We start from the raw sequence: 20,731 nt of genomic DNA, 5'->3' as shown, positions 1-20,731 counted from the left end.
TTTCTATGCTGCATCTCTCCTGTAACAGTCCCTCCTCTCTGGCTTGCGGGGAGTTGATAGGGAGGCAGTCACCTACCTGAAGCCGAGACACAGTCTACTGCCAGAGAAGAGAAAACTACTCATGCTTTGGAGACAACGGAGCTTCCTTAGAGAGCTCCTGTTGTCTCTAAGACTTTGCTGAACTTCAGAATACATTCCTTTTCATGAAGAGCAGTAGCTTAGAAGCTGACAGAGGTTCCAGCTGAGCAGGTCTCTCTTATAACAACTGCACGAGCTGGGACTCATTAGCCAGCTGTAGAAAAATACTACCAAGAAGAGAGAGGATAACCTTCCCTCTTTCAAAAAATGCTCTTCCAGCACACAGCTACAAGCTGCACATTTTGCATAGCCAAGCAAACTGGGGAGCAGATCTTCAGAGACTCTAACCCAGTGCAGGTCAACCTTACTTCAAAGGAACTAAGGTCAACTTAAAACCTGAACGCAGGAACTTGGGATTTCTGGGGTCAGGCTTTGCTGGGTCTGCAGCAGAGCATATAGACATAAGGAAACTCATTCCACAGCCATACCTATCAAAGGGAGTATCAATGTACTTTCATTTTCTCCCTAAAAACCTGCCCTCTTAGTCTGTTGCTACTATGTATTTTATATGCCCTGGAGGAAAAGATGACACACCTTCAACTTGTCAGCACTGGGAGAACCTGCTTTGATTATTCAAGTAGTCAAATGGGGCCTTTCCAAGTTGTGGTTGATTGACATGTTTAACATGCTTCTCTCCATCAGAGCCTATTACCTGATTTCATAAACTTCAGTGCCATCTGTCCTGCTGTCTGTGGAGTAAAGAGCACATTTTGAATGCAGTCGCCCACATGCCTGGCCTCATTTACTGGACAGACTTCCCTTCTTGGATGTGCTGCCTTCTGAGCAGAGCATCACTCTTGCAGATCACACCACCAAATGTGACCATTAAAGGAGGGCTGCATTCAGAGTAGGCAGCTTTTATCTCTGGATCACTCTAGGTATTTCACTCCTCTCCCAGTGGTAACAGACTCTTCGTATGTTCACTAACACTGACTCGCAAATAGGCACAATATGCAGAGATTGAAACATAAGCCTCAAAAGAATGTCTGAAATCATCCTGGGAACTGCTCTCCACAAGCTGAGAACACCCACGGTTCTGGATACAGCTTCCATCAAACTGAGTATCTGGCAGCCCAAGGAAACATGCCCAAGCACTGAAGTTCCCACACCCGAAAAGTAGGAAAGGGCTTTGAAAATACACGTTCCTGCACACAGACAGTAGAGAACAGCAGGAAACAACTCAATCACTTTGAAGCAGAAAATAAGAAATTCACCACCCATCAGTTTCTTACTTGGGTGTAATTATTGAGCATTACAATAACCTCATTGCATTGCTTATTATGCTAATCTTAATTGGCTTGCTGTTTATTTGCACACCCTCCCATCCCTTTGTCATTTTTGTCAGTTGTCTCTCCTCTGACACTTTGACTGCAAACTCTTTTGAGTTAAGGACTGATTTTCTGTTAAAGGTGCAGAAAGCCGGGTCTGAGGAGGTCTTGGTCTCTGACTGGGGTTTTCAGCAACTGTCAAAACACTCACAAATTAGTTGGCATCAAAGATATCTCAGGTTATTTTTGTTTTGCCATTAAATTAACTTTCACCTTAAAACAAATGGTACAAAACTGAAAAGGACTCTCTATAACTATCAGTAAAAATATACCAGCTAATAGCAGTGACAGAATCAAATCTGTGACATCATTTCTCTTTCCTTTAACTCTTTCTCTCCCCTTGCTTTTAAATATTTATTGAGTGATATGAGTGAAACTGTCTTCTGTTTGATTTCTCCAAAGATCCAACACTTCCTAACAGCCAAAGAACCTGTGAGCAGCTGATGTACAGGCTGTTAATGATCATGGCAAAATAAACACCCCAAATAAGAGGCTTCTTTAGAAAATACTGCCTTCTATTTGGTCATTCTCCTTTCATAAATTTGTTCCCTGAATACAGCTTAAATCGGTAAGGTCATTTCCCTGAGGTAGCACTGATGATTACAGGGAATTAAGTGTCATCCAAATGCTGAGACCTGGAAACCTCCTCCCAGAAAAAGATTTCCAAATCCCTGCGTCAGGACACAGTCAGAGTCCCTAAAGAACTAAATGTCTGTTAAACAATGAGCATGCATCTCAGCTTGATGGAACTTCTGTTTCAGTAATTGTCTGAAGTGGCTCTGTGTTCACAACCATATAGATGCAAGAGTATCAGGACAGGAGTGTCCATCTATATGAGGAAGGTAGCAAAATTGTATAGGAGATTTCATTACTAGTTTGTATCTTAATACAGCAAAGCACTAATCCACAGTCTAAACAAACCCTAAAAGCTTCCTTTTTTAACAAAAAACCTCTTTACCCACACCTCTTCCAAAAGAAAACCATAAGAAAGAAAATGTAAACGAAAAGCTGTTTGATCTATATTGAGACTGCTCATGAGAACAAAACCCCATTCCTCACCTGCTCTAGCAAACGCTTCTTAGGAGGGAGTTCAGATGGTGCAAGAGGCATGGATTCTCTCCATATTATCTCCAAATGCCGATGAACAAGCTGCCAACCAGCTTCAGAGTTCAGAGTCTAGGGGTAACACGGTAGGTAAAATTAAAACAAACAGCTCCTCTCCATATCAACTTCACAGCATTTTGCTCTGGTTTGCACTTTCAGTTAGTGTTGAGTTAGCTCCATCCACATTAGGATTCACAGCCCTGCCTTTCCTCCAGACCCTGCAAAATTTTCAGCAGCAACTTGCTAAATCAGTAGAGAAAAACAAAAAAACCCAACCCCCCCCCAAAACAAGCTTCTGTTATCAGAGACACATTAAATGAGCACTTGTTATTAGTTCCAGGAAGTTTTGGATCCAAGTTTGCTGCCAACAGGAGACAACTGCCTTCCTGCTCACAGACTGGCAGAAGGGCCATGCCAAGACTCAGACCCAGAAACCATTTGGACATTACAGCTGTATCACATCTGCGCAAGGATCTGAAACAAAACCCTTTATCAAGGGACTCTTGAGTTCCTGGGGCTTGAAATCCAGGCTGAAACTACGATTTTACATTTCAGCTCCATCTCGAATCAGCAATGCAGCAGCTAAGTCTCAGCATGCCTGAGCAGCATGTGGTAGGAGTGAAAAAAGAGTACAGTATAGAGTCTCCTGCTCTGCTTACTGTCAGTATAACCGCTGGACACAGATGCTCATTCTCCAGAAGCACAAGACTTCATAAGGCACAGAAATACCAGCCTCTGTGACAGGAGCGAGAAGATAACACATGGAGGAAGAAGCAAATTGTTCACCACAGATGCATATTTTATGCACTGCTCTGCTCTGATAAGACGTACCTTTTACCCTTATCTTCTGATGTGGGTCCATGCTGAACCCTGTGAGCACCAACAGGCCCACCACCGGAGCAATCAGTTTATAAAGAAGTGACAGCAGAGAGACTGCATTCATTCTGTTATTGCTCAGTTTACAACTCAGTGATGGGCTTTCTCTCCCCTGACAGTTCAGAAATCTCATTTTGAGATTGGAAAAATCATGCTACATTTCTCCTGTCTCTAACAGCAGCACAGGTAATAAAGACCCTGAATTGCATATTCAGGGCTGTGCCTATGAGTTAAAGTAGCAGATGCTCTAGGCAGAAAAGACTGCAGGCCACTCTTCCATAGTTTTACAAGGTCTGCAGGGAGAAGCAGCATAAAGACTTGTATTTGTCAAAATAATCAAATGTCTTGAAAATACACTAGGGAACCATTCTGAAATAAGGTTGGAGTTACTTTTACTTAGTCACTTCCCTGATCAAAACCACACTTTAAAATATATATTCTCTGGCTTTAAAAATCTTTGAAATATAGCACGTAACTCATCAGAGATAGCAGCACTGAAGGGAGACTGTACCAATATCTAAATATCTGGATAGAAAGTCAATAAACACAAATATCAACACACCTGTGCAATAACAGGAAACAGTGGCAGGTGGTAAAAGTGGCAGAAGCCAGTTTGGACACAGTATGTGCGCCTCTAAGGCTGCTTTTTTCAGCTACACTGCCCAGGCAGCGACACAACAGATTGCTGTCACTGCCACCCCACAGTGCAGCCCCATGCCTTCGGATCCACTCTGATCCAGGTTGGAAACTAAGAGGTTGCCTCTGCCAGCATCACAGCAACTTCAAAGCCAAATTGTTGTTACTAATGATCCCCATTGACTTTATTTATAGATAAGTAGATGCTTTTTCTTGTTTCTCATTTGCGTATTTTTCTCTATGGGAATGAATTTAAGTGCTCTGCAAAGTTTGAGGCCAGAGGTGCTGTACCCAGATGGAACATGGAGAAGTGTTTGTGCAGGGCTGTAAATACAACCCTGCTGACAATCCTCAGTGCAGATTTACAACTCTTCCTACCACTTCAGGTTCTTCTGAGCAGAGACTGTGAGTCATATCAACCTGTCAAATGACCTAAGGAAAGTGCAGAAAAATGATGCAAGGAGAGGTACCAGGCCAAGCACTGCTTAGAGCCTTTGGGATCGATGCTGGTGCTTAGATCTCTAATGTAAGTGGTTCAGCTGTAGCGAGGTTACTTTGCCTACACCCAGCAGCAAACGTCAAACAAGCACTTGCTTTTTCATCGCACTCAAATTTGTATTAAAGCTGTCTTTGGAACATGCTCCCTGTTTGACACTTAGGCAAGTTATTTAACCTCACGGGGCTCAGTTCCCTGCGAGGAAAACCCCCTTTTTAATTTTTCTTGCCTTTTTACATTTTTCTGGGCAGAAATTCTCTTCCTAAGTGTTTGTGCTGTACCAATTTCAGCTGAGACACCTCAGTGATGCTGCAATGCACAAAAAAACAACTCTAAACTGATCTGCTCCATGCGTGGAGTCTGCTTCTAACACAAGAAGGTACTGCGCTGCACGGGCATAACCCTCCTAATGGAGTGAAAGGCCAACAACTGAACCCCAAGACACATGAAACACTTTCTGCTACCCTGCCCATCTTAAAAAGTGACATTTGAAGGAACCAGATACCTTGAGTAAGATGACAGTCCAAGGGTCCATCTCCTGAGCAGGCACTGCTGACAGACTGACTCTCCCAAGCATTTTGGCTCCTGGGTGCTACACAGGGAAAGCTCCATTAGCCTGAGGGCAAACCAGGCTGAACAGAGCTGGGAGCTCTCCCAAGAAGAACTACAGTAACCCTCCCTCTCCTCTTCCCACCTCTCCTTTTTCGTGTTTGTCTAAAGGTGTGAAGACAAAACAAGTTTGTGCCTTGCATATTTTAAAGGAATTGCTTTTCTATTTCAGAAGATATTGCTGTCATCAGAGAGCACACACATATCACAGCCAGCAATAGCTCCTTCGCATTTAAGTCTTCGGTCTGATTGTATAAATATGTATACTGTGGAGCAGAAAACACTCTGACAGGTACATAAGAAGTCTGACAGGATAACCATTCCTCTGCCTACAGGCACTAAGCCTTCAGGTAAATAACTATTAAAGCTCTTGGGCTTTTTTCTTTCTAAATACATTCTATTTACTTGATCGTCTGTAATGACTCCTCTCTGAAATTGTTAAGCTCTATCATGTAGAACCATATTTAGATGGGATTGCACTTACACTCATATCAAGAAATAAGATGGCATCACTCACCTAACACTGTCACTTGGCATAAAAGTAGTCTCTTTTACTCAAATAATGGCTAAATTCCAATCCTTGTGCCTGCAGCAAATAATACCTTAATCTACAAGCTATCCCATATTCCTGGGGTCAGGCACAGAGCAAGGTGATATTCTTTACATTCTTTACAATTAATGCTCTGAAATCTGGCATTTTATGGCCTGAAGTGCAAAGAGAGATTTGAAACCATCTATTTTTTTGTGCCTAAACGGAGAGGGTTTTACACAGCCTCTTTCTCAGGAGGTGAGAGCCAAATATTTTACTCAGAAATGGTTACATCAAGTCAGAACAAGCTTCCATCCAGAACAGTGGTGAATCTCTAACCACATCCTACACCAGAGGAAAGAAAAAGTTCAAGGACAGAGGCAGCACACAGGAACACTTCCCCAGAGCCCTGCCTCAGGCTCCAGCTCTTGGGCACTTCCTGCATCTGAAGTGTCTTGATATTTCAGAGCCTTTAATAGGTTTTATTCCTGATCTTCTCATTTCTGAACTCATGCTGCCCACAGTATGTGCTGTAGCAACAACATCCACAGACTTAGCCACATATTCTTCAAGAAACTGTTCCTTACTTGCCCTTTTCCATGCAACCCTTAATTTTATGCTTACAAAATCTGTCAAGTCCATCCTCAGCCACCTGTTTCCTAGACTGAAGAGATCGACTCTGTTTAACTACCCCTCATCTAGAAGCTATTCCCTAGCTCTGATCCTCCCATCTCCCTTCACAGCATGTTTTACAGTTGTTCTAGGCTTTTTGAGATGAGAGGCACCAGAACTTTACACAACATTCAAGATACAAGTGTCTTATTTTTGAGACATCAATGCCCTTCAAAGGAGGCTCACAGGTTAAGCACAACAGAACAGAAGCATCCAAAAATCACTTGTTTTTAAAATCTTGGCCTTTAATTCATTTTGTATTTATAGAAAGACACTTTTTTCACACTGCTAGCTTTACTATATTTTTAGATAGGAAAATTTCAAATCAGACCAGCAATTCACCTATTCTTGTAACTTATCTCCGACGGGGGCAGACGCTTCAGAGAAGGCAGAGTAAATTCTAGAGCACACAGTGAAATAATATATTTCACGTAGCAACCATCTTCCAAACCCCGTAAGTGTTTTAATTCTTAACACATTAAGATTTAGATTTTTATTATGTGCAGGAAACTCAGCAATTGAAGAGAATCAAGAAACCTAAGCATCCTCAGTGCCAAAGTCTTTGGAAAAAAAAAGAGGAACACAGGATCCCAAATTTCACATTTAGAAATGGTTTTTCTATCTTCATTAAGATAACAAGCGCAAGTAGGTTAATTTCCAAGTATTTTCCTTTATCATTGAAAAAGTGATCCTCCACCTTTCCTGGACATCATCTGTTCTTATTTTATGGGAAATGGAAAATAGGAGCACATGAGATTGCATTCCTCATTGTCCTACACTTGCCACACCTTCTTTGATCAAACTATGTTAAGTTCTTCACACGCCAGAATGTCTTTTGACCTCAGTAATCTCCATTATTCATCAATAAAACCCTTTTTGACCTGGATGGAAATGCCAGTTGAACAGGACCAGTGATTCAACCCCAGCCTCCTTACAAACAAGTGGCCAGAGATAGCTTTCAAGGAAGATAAACTTCAGGCTTACTCTCACCACTATTTTCAGCAGCTCAATTACAAATGTTGTTAATAGACATGAAATTTTGAGTGCCTTTCAGGAATTTCAGCAACTTCAATGCAGTAGTGAATTTCACAGACTATCTTGCCTCTAAAGTAGACTTCTGACTTCGATCATACTTTTTCTGACCTTTCATTGCCTGGGAATGTCTTTTGTTCTTATGTCCTGGAAGCTGGTAACAGAGAGCCTAATCACTCCATCTTTGCTGGGAGGACTTAAGGTACGTGAATACAAACGTTATGCAAAATTCACAAGGAACAGAAAGGCAGCAACAAAAATGAGAATTATTTAAAATTAATAACAAGGAGAGGGACATATTGGGAGACTTGCAATCTAAAAAGCAATAGCTTGTTAAGCTTGCTTTAATACCAGCTTAGTTCATTACTCATTACAGAGTGACAGGGAAAATAAAGCTGAAGGAATTGCTAATGATGCCAAAAGTCTGTATTATGCATTTTGTAGTTCCTAATCTCTTAAAACTAAACCAAAAAAAAGAGCTAATCATCTGTTCCTAGTCCCCTGATTTCATATCAGATTGCCAGGAAAAAAAAATCCACTTAAGGAGAATTTTTTAGCTCCTTTTCTGCAGTAGTTTAATTAGATTCCACCAATAAGTCTCTGAAAGCAACATAATTTCTTGTCTCAAAGCAGTTAGATGAGGCTTGCTCTCTTCATGTGAAAATGGTCTTTGCCATCCTACCTCCTTCCACTGAAGTACTAGACAGTGGTCCACACTGCCCTGGCACAACCTTCTTGCTCAGTGCCTTCCAGGGTTGCATAACACCATCACCTCCCACAAGTCAATCCTTTTGAACCTGCTATTCCAAAAACTTAAAAGGCTTTTTTTCCCATTTCTGTTAGGGATGTTCCCTCTGTAGTCACTAAGGTGAAGCAGATCTTGGCCAACCTAATCAATGCATTTTTAGAGAGTTCTGGTTTCATTCAGCTGTTTCTCAAATCATCTACAACAGTGTTTTACCCAGCCTGATTAATTTCGAGTGTTGAAAATGGTGAGAGCTGCAAGTAGAAAACTCTTGTTACGCGATATGATAGCATGATAGCTACTTCATGCAGCCAAAGACACTGCAAGACGCAGCACTCTAGGACTGTAAAATACACTAACTCTTATCGATGTCAGCCAAATGCTCTTTCTCAAATCCTTTTTTCTAAGGATCCAGTCAGTGACAACAATTTGAACAACACACAGAGATTGCATATACATCCACTAAAAGGTCAGCATGTGAAATACTGGAAACATGTTTTTCTCTGATAGAGGCAAGTATTGATGAGAATAGTCAATTTGCTATCAACAATAGAAACTTGCCAGTCTCTGGTTTTGTGTGGAGGATATTCACCTGGAGCTCTGTTTTTCTACTCTCACATCTAGAAAGACACATTGCATGCTTTGGGAGGATCAAATAATCTGCTTTACGCTGGCAGGTAATTTACTGCATGAGCCTCACTGAAAATAACAGGACTTAACTCTTGATAAGCAATTGCATATGCTTGCTCCATGCACATCTTCGAAGCATCTCTGCTTACCTCTCAGATGCAAACAAGTCTTCATTCATTACATGCATTAATGCACAACTAAATATAGTGCTCTCAGAGTGAGAGGATCTTCTTTCTGCCTTACAAATTTCTGACAACTCCTTAGCTGCATTCTGATGACAAAGACATTAGGAATACAATTTTGTAAGCAAAACTGTCACAGCGGACAAAAATGTCATCCCACTGGTACCATGAAAATGTGTACCTCCACCAAATGAGCCTACTCCTGTAATAATCCTACTCCAAAAAATGCCTAATATTAAAATGTAATCTACCTCATTTAAAATGAGATCATAAGGTCTTCAAGAGCTGGTAAGGATCCCCAAATGCCCACTCATGCCCTTTTTCACTATTTAGGAGAACTGTACTGTCATAATGGGAGGCACTAAAAGGTGTAAGTGATTTCTGAAGTGCAGGAAAACGGAATCTAAAGGCTATGTGTAATTGTGCATCCACTGAAGCATTTGAGAAAAATCCTTGAAATCAGTGGTGCAACACTAGGTCCCAAAATAACTTCCTTGAGACTTCAGTGCAAGAAACAGAATCCTTCCTTCCTGCTGGCAGAGAAGATGCTCTCTCACCGGCCCTGATAGTTCTGGGTTCTATGGAAGTGTGCAAGCACACAACTAGTTTTATTGATTGCAGGATCAAAACCTTTAATGTACTTGTTCCAGCAGTTCTAGAATATATGAAAAATCAATTAAGTGAAACAAATGTCTTTGAAGTATTCACTGTGCACTTGGGAAGGACCATGTAAAGGAAGGAGAATATAGTGTACATTGCCTTTACTTGCAGGGTTTCAGCGGGGGGGAAAAGAAAGGTAAAACACCTCCTGCAAGTTTGTGTGTGGTTTGTAAATCCTACTGAGAGGAGGTGGCAATGAGAAAACAGACAGCTGGGACAGGTAGGCACTTGCAAATGGTGGCCAAAACAAAAGAGAGAAAAGAACAAAATAATCTGTAAGTGCTTTTCCCTACCACTTCTTATTTAAGTAGATAGGCAGACTTGGAGAAGGGCCTGCTGTAAAGCTAATTAAGTCAGCTTCCTTCCAATTGCTTTAACTGGCTTTTGATGAGGCTTAGCTTTTTTAGATCTTACTGTTCCTAATAATCAGGATCATTACAGTAGTGCTTGAGGACCAACCAAGAACGAAACCCCACTGCTTTAAGCACAATGCAAACAAAACCAAAAACATTCTTGACAAAGTTTTGTATATAATTTAAAAAGGAAAAAGATAGGAGGATAATTTGCAATGATCTGCACCATATCTGCTGTTTTGCCACCTGAAAGCCAGGCACAGCCAAAAAGAGGAGGAAACATATTTCTGCTCTAACTGCTTTATGCCATTGAAGAGCTGCTCAGAGAAGCCCTGCACTGAATGGTGTGGGCCATAAAGTAAAATACAGTCATTGTGATCTTCCCCATTCCCTGAAACTGCACAGCCAGGTAAAGGAGAAGACCCCGTGCATTTAAACTATGCAGTACAGTTTTTAAAGAGCCTGTGTAATCTGACAGAGCAGTCCCAACTGCTTCCAGTTACCGCAAGGTAATTCAAAGTACATTCGTTGGTAATATCACAGAGGAAAAGTGCTTTCAAGGGACTTGAAAATATTTACATGCCAATCTCTCTAACCAACAAGAACAAATAAAAATCTAAGATAGAGATGATGAAATTTTAGTGAAATTCTTGGTATGTTGTGAGACCTTGTGTTGGTTAAAATATGCATTAAAGAAGGCCCAGGGCATTCTTATTACCAGCTGAATTATTGGCTCACAGCATGGCAATCACTTGTGAAGACCTCAAAGGAAATTATGCTGTATCTCAGGAGGGGAAAAAAAAAAAAAAAAAAGAAGTATGAAATTACAGTGTGTCACTGTAAACAATGCCACAATCAGATATAATCAGAGAACTGGAAAAAAACTGAACAGAGTACCAGAAAAGTTAGAGATTAGATTGATCCCTAAGTCAAGGAAAAATCTAGGAGACAAGAACAAAATCAATCCACACTGCACAGAACAAATAAATAGTTTGCCAGAGTCCACAATAAAGTCCACAAGATCTTATCTGGAGTGGATAATATGCACTCATACTAGTATTTATTTTTGTACAATAGAATAGGTTAGAAGGTGAAGGAAGAATGTTAAGTTGGAAGTAAACCAAAAAAACCCACCCAATCCAGACAGTAGAACAGAATACAATTAATTTTTATATAACATGCTCATTGCTAAGTGTTGTAAATCACCTTGCTGCAAGAGAGTCAATCGCAATCTAAGGGAACAATGAAGTTTTACAGCAGGATAAGTAGAGAGGAAATGGCTTAGAGAGGAGGAGAGAGAAAAAGTATTGGGAAAAGAAAATCCAACAATGTCAAACATGATAGGGTCAGTTTGGAGGAATAAGGGAATTAGTGTGTGAGCTAAGAAAGTAGCAGGCTTGAATGCATCTTTGTGTGGAGATTTAAAGTTTTTTTCCTCCACAATAACAAACATTCAACCAGATGGAAATAATCCGATGGCATCAAAGTATCAATAGAAACAATTCTATCAGAGGGGTACACTGCTTTCTAGCTCCCCTCCCCTTCTACACTGGCTGACCGGTATCTTAAACAGTTATTTCAGTGAGCACACAGAGATTTATTCTTAAAGGTCAGACCAGATCATTACAACCACCTAGAACCTGAACTCATGTGTAACACCAGGAACAAGTAGTGTTGTACTCTCCAATGTTCACATCCACAGACACCATGCCAGCTGTGCTAAGAAAGCAAGCACCTCTTGAATTCATTCCAGCGCTTGCCCCAGAATCCTTACCCAAACCCATACCCTCACATACACCTATACCCCAGAAGACTGATGCCAACTCCTCTGTAACAATTTCTTAAATAAAACATTGAGTCTCACATGCTAGGTGGTTACATATTCAAATCTACACTGCCTTATTTGTTTAGCCCTTACACCTACTGACACTGAAATCCACAATCCCATCTTTTCACCCCAAATATCAGCTTTTCCTAAGCCCTTTCTTTTCTAGCCACATGAATATAGGCTGTAAATCCTCTTCATATCAAGGGACTTGCTCTCCTCATCTGTATTCACTGCTGCCTTCACCTGAAGAGAGGGCTGCCACACATCAGCTATCGATTTCTGTAGGCAGTTTTCTGTCATCAGCAATAAGTGATTGCTTATCAGACGGATAGGGGAAAACTTTAGCATGTGGGCAGTGCTATTTATCATAGAAACTAAGAGCTTTGCAATGAGAGGTGAGGCTGGAGAGGAGGAGGAGGAATTCTGCCAGGGTTGAAGGATGGCTGTGCCCAGGCGAAGCCCAGGGTTCTGGAAGGGCAGGTGAAATCAATTCTTTGCAATGGCTGGATTCCCAGAGAAATTGTCTTTAAGCTCAATCTTTAACCTGAGAGTGAACTTGGCCTTCATGATTAGTGGGGAGCAACAAAGATAAAGAAGCTGTTGGATTAAGTATCTCTTACCCTTTTTGGATTAGGTCAGTGGTACCACAGAGTGCACTAGAGCTCAGAAAATGACTCTTGCAGAGGAAACGCAGAGCAGTATTGATTCCCTAGCATTGCTGCAGACACTTAAGGTCTGTAATGAAGTTTAATGAATGTAATGAAGCAGAGAACAGTGCCTTTCCTCTAGAGAGCTGAGCAGCCCCACACCTTCCAGATCCATGCAAAACTGCAGTACAAGCCATTTTCTTTCTCCCATCCATGAATAGTTTCCAACTGGAAGAAAACACCAGGGTGTCTACAGGTGTTCACTGGTTAATTAAGCAATTGGAAGGCATCATACTCCTACATAAACACCTTGAAGAGTCATTTGAGTATTTGTCACCTGTATAGATTTCCTGTCCTGGAAGTTAGATCAACCTCCCAGAACAGCAGCCTTAGAGAACGGTGTCACAGAAAACTCTTACGGGATGCAGTCGTAATCACATTCTTGCAGCCTACAATACTTTTGATCCTAACAGCATCCAGATCAGTAGCAATATTTAATAGCATGGCTTTAACAAAATGAAGTGAAGGAAGGGAAATAGAAACACCACCCCAAACAGTTAAATAAATTTTGTTTGAGATATCAGGGGAAACATCCTTAGTAAGACGCTTCACATCCCCCTAGGCTGCCTCTCCTCTGCTTTCTTATACACTACCCTATCAAGGAGAATAAATTGGTTCTGATTACTTGTTAAAAATAGAAGACATCAATAAAAGTCACTTCCAACTTCTTTAACCGCTTCATACTGCAGAAATGTGCTGTTATAGGAAGAAGGTTTGAGCATGGAAGTCCATTTCCATCTCCTAGTCATCTGCCCTCTCACAGATAAACACTGAAAACACAGGTGGTGTACTCCTGCAAGATGCCATTTTAAACAGGCCTCATCATTTTCCTCGCACTGTGCATGAGAGCCTTCACAACTAATTCAGAGCAGAGCATCACTGCTTTCAAGACCACTACAGCTGTGCATATTGCTAGGGATTTGGCTCCTCACACTCTTTGTCCACATCTGAGGATTTTTTGCCTACTTCTATAATAATAGGGATTTTTTCCTTGCTGATTCCTCACCATAAAAAAGGAACAGATTTCTTTGAAGTTAAAAGTATTACTTAACTCTGTAATCACTATAGGATAATAAGCATCTTTCAAGAGTAGAAAGGGGTTGCTTATCTGAAAATAATTATGCACCTAAAGATACATGCAGACATAAAGATACCTACTTTATATTTTGGTTCCTCAACACCTTTAAAAACCTGACTTTCTCTCCTTTGGGCATCCAGCAGAAAATTGGCCTCAATCTCTTTTTTTTTTATCTCTTTTGCAGCAGCAATCTGACATCCTGGTGCCCAGCAGTGGTATTAATCATTGAAACACTCTTCTGTTCCCCCAGCTTCTCTTAACCTGAGAATCTGTTATGTAAAAAGAGTGGAGCTCAGAGAGCAGTTGACAAAACACAGTTCTTAGAGCTGCATGAATGTCAGACTGAAATGCTGCTACAACCTTTTCCCCTTGCTGCCCCTCCTTCCCGCCCCCCCCCCAAAAAAAAGTAAAAAAAAAAAAAGAAAAAAAGAGGATAATAAGCACAAGATTGCTGGGGAAAAGTATATTTGCCTGGCAGTAGCAGTACAATTCGTGAACACGATAATACAACTGGGACGTTTTTACTGAAGCTTTGTAAGGGATGGGATTATGGAGTATGTCACCTAGCTTCCAAGCCACATCTACTTGCTGTTATGAGTTTCTTGAAGCTTTCTGTCCAAGGCTAAGTGTATTCAGAGGCAGATTTTTCACTAAAAATGCATATTAAGTAAGTGCCTCAGGGCTTTAAGGTAACAAGACCAAGCAGTTTGAGTAAGGATTCTCTGGAAGAACTGCAATCTTAAACACAGCAAATATTTTACTTTGATGGCACTTTGCTGAAAGTGCCATCAGTCTTGAACTCAAGGGCGGGAGGGGGCGGGCAGAGAAGGGAAGCCTCTACTGCTGTCCTCTGTTCATCAGACCAGATTCTGATGCATTTTCACATAGATTAGTAAATCACACTAGAAACAAAATCACAAAAATCAGTAAGGCTACCAACTGAACACAGCACTATTCAATGCAGATAAGAACAATAATATCTATCCACAGAAATTCGGTCACTCAAAGCCTAACCCTGCTCGATTCAGAATACATAACCCAGAACCTTTGAACTAAGGTCTCAACCCGCAGTAAGATTTCCTTGGTTTAAATGGTTACTACTTGTCAATTCATCTGCTGTGACACTGCCTGTGTGCTTTCAGCACCAATAACTTCAAGAAATATGAATTTTTCATTATGACTGAAGCTAAGCAGAGTTACCTCAAATATATCACGGATTATAAGTGTATATGTAGACTATCATCAGCACTCAGCTGACATGGTAATTCAATCGTGCATCAAAGGCCTAAATTTTAACCAGAGACATACAAATACTGCTATGATATAAAGGCTGATGCATAGCATCAAACTAACGTTATTGTTGTTAATCCAAGATGCCACCTAGGTATAAGACAAATTCCAGGTATGGGGGGCTTTGTCTTTTAATAGGACCACCACACAGTGACATGAAAATGTGGGTATTTCCACATAAAAGCATTATGATTAGCAATGCTGGTGGTGGACTCTGCAATTTAAAGGATGGTTTTCAGTGAAGAGAATGATACAGATTGTCACCAGGTCCAACTCCCTGCTCAAAGCAGGACCAGCTTAGATGCAAAATGGAAAATTGGATGCAAAAGAAACACTGGTAGAAGAAAAGAAGAAAATGAACGAGAATTTAATGAAGGAGAAGAAGCGGGGGGGGGTAGAAAAAAGAGTACAGAATAGCACTGGTTCGTTCTGAATTCTCACCACGATACTATATAGACTTCACAGACCACAACTGCTGCTAAAAAGATGCAGCGTGTAGGCAGGGGAATAGATGGATGATGGTGAAACAGCCAGATAAATGTTAGGGCAGGAAAAAAAAAAAGAAGAATTCAAAGAGTCAGAGAAAGAAGAGCTTTGAACTGGCCTTTATTTTATCCCATAGGTAAAGTCTGAATGCAGGAGCATCTTTGGTAATAATTCCTACCTGCCAGCTAGTGCCTACACCTGTCTAGACCTACAGCTGACATCAGATAAACTCTTTTCTAAATGGTTGATAAGGGAAAGGAATCTCAGAAAGTCAACACCAAGGAACTCTAAATCACATGTTTTCCACTGCCTTCTCCCACTTCTTTGCTCCTGCTTACCCTGAAAAGGAATGTACCTACATATCTGGAATGAGTGTTCATCTGGCACCTCTTCCAAAAAGCAAAGCCAAGGTATTGCAGCGTCCAATACCCTACCAGCTCTGTTACACTTTCTCTGCAGAAGTAAAAGCAAATATAGTAAAAGCAAATATTTCATTAATAGAAGCTTCCTAACAATTTTCTGAAGCAGGGAAAGTATCAGCTTACCTACACCTGAAATGGAGTCCTGCCTGCACCTATTCCATGAAGCAAATCAACACAGCAACACAAAAGGAATGAAAAATTCTGTTATATCATTGAAAGATACAAGGATACTGAAGTTGTCAAGCTGTACTGTATACTGAAATTCATCAAGGATCAAGATCCTTCTTTTACTAAAAGACTCTCACTTAAGAATCTTTGAACTCTTCTAAGCTGGTCTCATATTTTGGCCAAAGCCTTTACTTCTAATGACGTATTTGTTCCCCAGCTGCCAAACTGGACACTTTATAGTGTCTGTCTCATAAGGATGCCTCTGCTCATGATATTTGATGTTTCCCAACATCCTCCCCAGCTACTCTAAACCAGATTTAGTTTGCTGGCCTGAGTAGCAGCAGAAATGGTGCTGCTATTAAGTGAGATTTGGTGAATGTTTCTGCTAACATTGTTTCCACGTAAAGCTCTTGGAGCAAGGTTGAGAAAAGTGAGCACAACTTTTCTCCGAATTCTGGTTAGCAAGATACAAAGCACCCAGCACTGTGGGTTACTCAGTACACTTCACTTTAAACAGAGGGTTTGCCATCTGTTCTGCCCTCTAATTACAAAATATAAAGCAAATATAACTCACTATTGAATCATAAAAAGTAAGCTATAGGAGATTTAAATTCATGGGGAAAGCTCCTTATTTAATGCACAAAGCATCTGCAAGGTTTTTCTTACGTCATACTTCAGGCAGTAATCTAGGGAAAATGAGAGTCCCTCTCCAGGATGCTGCCAAATGTGTTTCTGGCAAACCTGGATGAGTCCCCGGGGGGGGGGGGGGGGCTTCAATTTAGGAAAATTACGTTGCAGGGAAACTTATATATCTATGCAGAAGTAGAGGTATTACTATACTAAAATGTAGTCATGATAGCCTAAGGACGTAACTGGGGCAAGAATGTAAGCAAAAATATCAACCTTTATTAGAATGACTGATAAAGTTGGGAAAAAAATAAAAACAAACAAAGAAAAGAAAAAAACAGCTGAAGACAACACCAGGGCTTCTTAGAAGGTGGAATCACTTTTGTGGAAGAGCAGCAAGAAAGAAGGAGTCTGGGGCTTCCCTTTTGCCTTTTGTGGCTGCAGGCAGCTCTGCCACCTCGGGTTGTCTGTCCTGCAAAATTTTGGGGACCCTTTGCAACACTCCTGTGCTCTGTGACACACAGTTTCATTACAGACTGAGATGTGATGTGGACTGGCAGCTACCATAGGAAAGCAGCCCTTGCATCCCCCCATGTGAGCAGGCAGCAAACAGCACCACGGGAGCATCATGGACTGGCAGTCCTTGTATGACCTGGAATTTCACAGATGTGCAGCATTTTGTTGATCAGGAGCTTGTTGCCTTACCAGATGAAAGTACCTAATTGCTATTTCCTGAATAGACATGAATCAGTGATATTTAATGAAGGTGGAGATGTGGGAAAGGAAAAGGCAAACATAAGGAACTGTCTTTGGATTTTGCAGAGTTGAACATAAACATTGGTTAAACGTATTTTAATACCCAGCATCTTTCACTATAACTGAGCACATTTAGTGAAACCACATCTGATGATAGCAGGGAAAGTCTGACAATAAAAGCCTGCATGGACTAGCTCTCTTACACGTAGGGAACTACAATACATCAATCACGACCCCCGTTACAAAATCAGGAGTGCTGACCAAGCTAAAAAAACCATGTGCTAATCAGACCCGCTGTGGACAATCTTCCCTGACCTCTCATGTGCATCCTGGATTTAGACTCCAGACACATGGGGTTTATGTCAAATCAGGTCTGATTAGTCTGAAGGTATGGAATGTAGCAATTGATTATACCAACTGAAGGATGCTTCTGCCAGATAACTCAGGCACTAGTTCCTGTGGATACCAGCAAAACAGGCATTTATTAAGGGGTTGATAAAACTCCTCCTAGCACAGGCAAGTGCTCACTTTTAAGGGTCAAGTTGGTAAGATATCTGAATGGGTTTACGGGTAGACTGTCCTGTTTGCCAAAACATTCCCTACTGCACAATGTTAAAGACAAGACAATTTCTAAAATTTTGAACCAATAATCAAGAGATAACTGAAGACAAGGACAGAATACCCATGAGTGAACTCCAGGAAAAACAGACCAAAATGGAAGAAGTACATTTTGGATACTTTCGGGGTATTACAGGTCTTGAATTGAAAAAAAGAATAAAAAAGGGGGGTGGGGGGGTTGGGGGTGGGCATGCAAAAAAGGCACGAGCCCAGAAATAGAAGCAATAAGGGCCTGTATACCAATATGACAAGCTCAAGTGCTAAAACAGATGAGTCTGAATACCTGCCAGTAAAAGAGGGCTTTGACAAAAGAGGCACTTCCTGAGCATGGCAGAGTGACAAAAATCGATGGAATGCCATTCCAGAAGGACAAATTAGGTCATAACCACTGGGAAGGTTACTCCACTGAAAGATCCCTGTAACCTACCAAGACAGTATTGTATTGACTGAACAGAGGGAACTGTATCTTCAAAACTATAACGCTACAAAGTCTCCAAGCTATACCAGTACATGTCTTCTAAAAAAACTACTATCTTAACCTCCAGAGCTGGTACAAATGGTCAACAAAATCCTCATCTTACTGGAGCCTGTAGAGCTTCTCACACTGGTTTCAACAGCACTGGAACACCATTCTGGGCTTTACATACATGGTCTTAACATCCCCAGATAAGTCAATCATAAATTACCTGGAATAATTGCCCATTTTAGGTTTTCAGCACCTTTTCCTGAGGTGTCTGGCATGAGCTCCGGATTAGACAATGCTTGTCTGATCAAGTGCAGTAATGCTTGTGTGATGAAAAATGAATACCAAATAAATAAAAGAAAAAAGCCTGAGGATATAGCTGATGTGGTTTCAGAATGATCATAATAACAATAATAAAAATCAGTTGCAATAAAACCATCCAGAGGAAATGTTTAAATCAACTCATCCAGACAAAGAGAAGGGAGACATTGAGATGGGTGACCACTTCTGCAGAGGCAGCGTCAGTAGCAAACCTTCCTTAGGATCTTTTCCCTAAAGAAGATAAGGAGAAGCTGAAGTCAATATGGAAAATGCTGGGTAAAAGACACAGAATCAAGGAAATTCACAGAATCAAGGGATCCAAGCAGACTCCAGCAGCAGCACTTGTGCTGCTTAAAGATCTGTCGAGAGGAAATCACCGTGCAGGCAAGAGCTGTGATAAGTACTGTTGATGAGAGGTTTGGAAATGATAAATAAGAACAGTGCTTTGTAAGACATACAAATGAAAGTTACACTTTCTGACTGTGAATGATACATGCAAATTCTCACACAGGTCCTTAGTGCTCTTGGCCTCCCTCACTGCCCCAACACATATGTCTGTACATGCATGAGATCTTCCTGCTACCCACAATTTCTTTGGGCAACGAGTGATGGCAAAAGGGTCTCTCTCCAGCAGCCCTAGCTAGTGACATAATTTCTCACTAATCAACAGATGCATCACATGTGCAACTACAAGAGCAAGGTTTGGTATCACAGTCCTCTCCATGGCACTTCCACCCAGACACGATCTCACTAAAAGAAGCAGGAAGAATGCTCCACAAGAACTGGCATGTTTAACTCTTTGAAGACAAGCCTTTCACAACCAAGTGACCTATAGCTGCTAAAAATTACACAAATCACATAGAAGGGAGGGATGGAAGCAGCCCCAGGCACATCACCAACCACTTTAACTTGCAGGAAAAAAAAGCACCTTGCAGTCTATTAACATCAAATGCTGCCAAAAGATCAAAATTACGCATTTGTTAGAGACTTGCACCAAATACAAAAGTGCTGCTGCCTCTGTCCCTCTGTCATGCTATTTAACAGGCACGTGCTCCTCTGAAACAGTCAATTTGAAGTGGGGGCAGCAAGGGCAGAGATTTCTAAATTTATGCTACATTTTTACATTGTTTCTGTAAAGCTGCTTTCACATTTTATGAATTTGATCAAATAACTCATGAGTAAACATTTTTAATAGCTTATTCAGCTCTGCCTGATACTAGAATTAAACTCTCCCAGTTGCATGATCCTTCTGTCAGGCTTACAGGTAGTAGATTAGAAGGAACTGTTAAAAACTTAGGATCAAAGGTAATTAAAAAAGACTGCCATATATAAACAATATCTAGATCACTGCACAAACCCTCTGGAGTGTCAAGGGCAGCTATAAAGTTCAAGCCAATAATACAACTTCCTGCTTAATTAATAACATTTTCAAAAGAAGCAGACAGCAAGTTTAGGGCTTCCTAGAGGAGTGCACCTACCAATTACCGAGACAAACAACCAGGGCAGAGTGGAAGACTTAAGAGACAGCTCATTACTAACACTTCCTTGGTGACAGAATCCTCTTGGGGATACACAGGTCCTCTGGTTCAATGGCCCCAGGTTCTTCTTCTGAAGACTCAGGAAAGTACAGTCTATACAAATGAAGTAAGAAAAAAGAAAACCAGAAAATCCCTGTCAACACTACCTACACAATTGCAACATTCATCCAAAGAATGAACCCACCAGTGTGTACCTGCATGGGTAACTCCAGAGACAGAATATATTGCCAACAGAGGCAGAAGAGCAAGAAAGGGCAAGTCCCAAAGCAGGGACATGTGGAGGGGCATATGGAAGCCTGCCAGCCCAGCAGCACCCACAGAAGCAGTACAAAAGTGGTATTTCTCCATTGTAGGTCATTTTGTAAAATTGCAGATCTATTCTTCTCAGATTATAAAAGTTACCCAAATTATTCAAGACACAAGAAGCCCAAACCCTCTG

At 41.0% G+C, this 20,731-nt stretch overlaps 1 protein-coding gene across 17 annotated transcripts in view; it reads right to left on the bottom strand.

Moving 5' to 3' along the window:
• Positions 1 to 20,731, bottom strand: part of TSPAN4 (tetraspanin 4) — a 486,303-nt gene that overhangs the window by 186,064 nt on the left and 279,508 nt on the right. For 6 of the 17 annotated variants that reach the window (XM_052810435.1, XM_052810436.1, XM_052810438.1 and 3 more), the window contains one exon: positions 2,526 to 2,642. The exons of 6 other annotated variants lie outside the window; for them this stretch is intronic. In XM_052810435.1, the coding sequence (XP_052666395.1) occupies positions 2,526 to 2,642 (117 nt within the window). Of the gene's footprint in view, positions 1 to 2,525; positions 2,643 to 20,293; positions 20,386 to 20,731 lie in introns of all 17 variants that reach the window. 5 more of the 17 variants (XM_052810444.1, XM_052810432.1, XM_052810430.1 and 2 more) reach the window with 1 other exon arrangement.

The sequence above is a fragment of the Harpia harpyja genome, chromosome 16 (assembly GCF_026419915.1).
Source record: "Harpia harpyja isolate bHarHar1 chromosome 16, bHarHar1 primary haplotype, whole genome shotgun sequence".
NCBI lineage: Eukaryota > Metazoa > Chordata > Aves > Accipitriformes > Accipitridae > Harpia > Harpia harpyja.
This window is presented reverse-complemented; position numbering and strand designations above follow the sequence as displayed.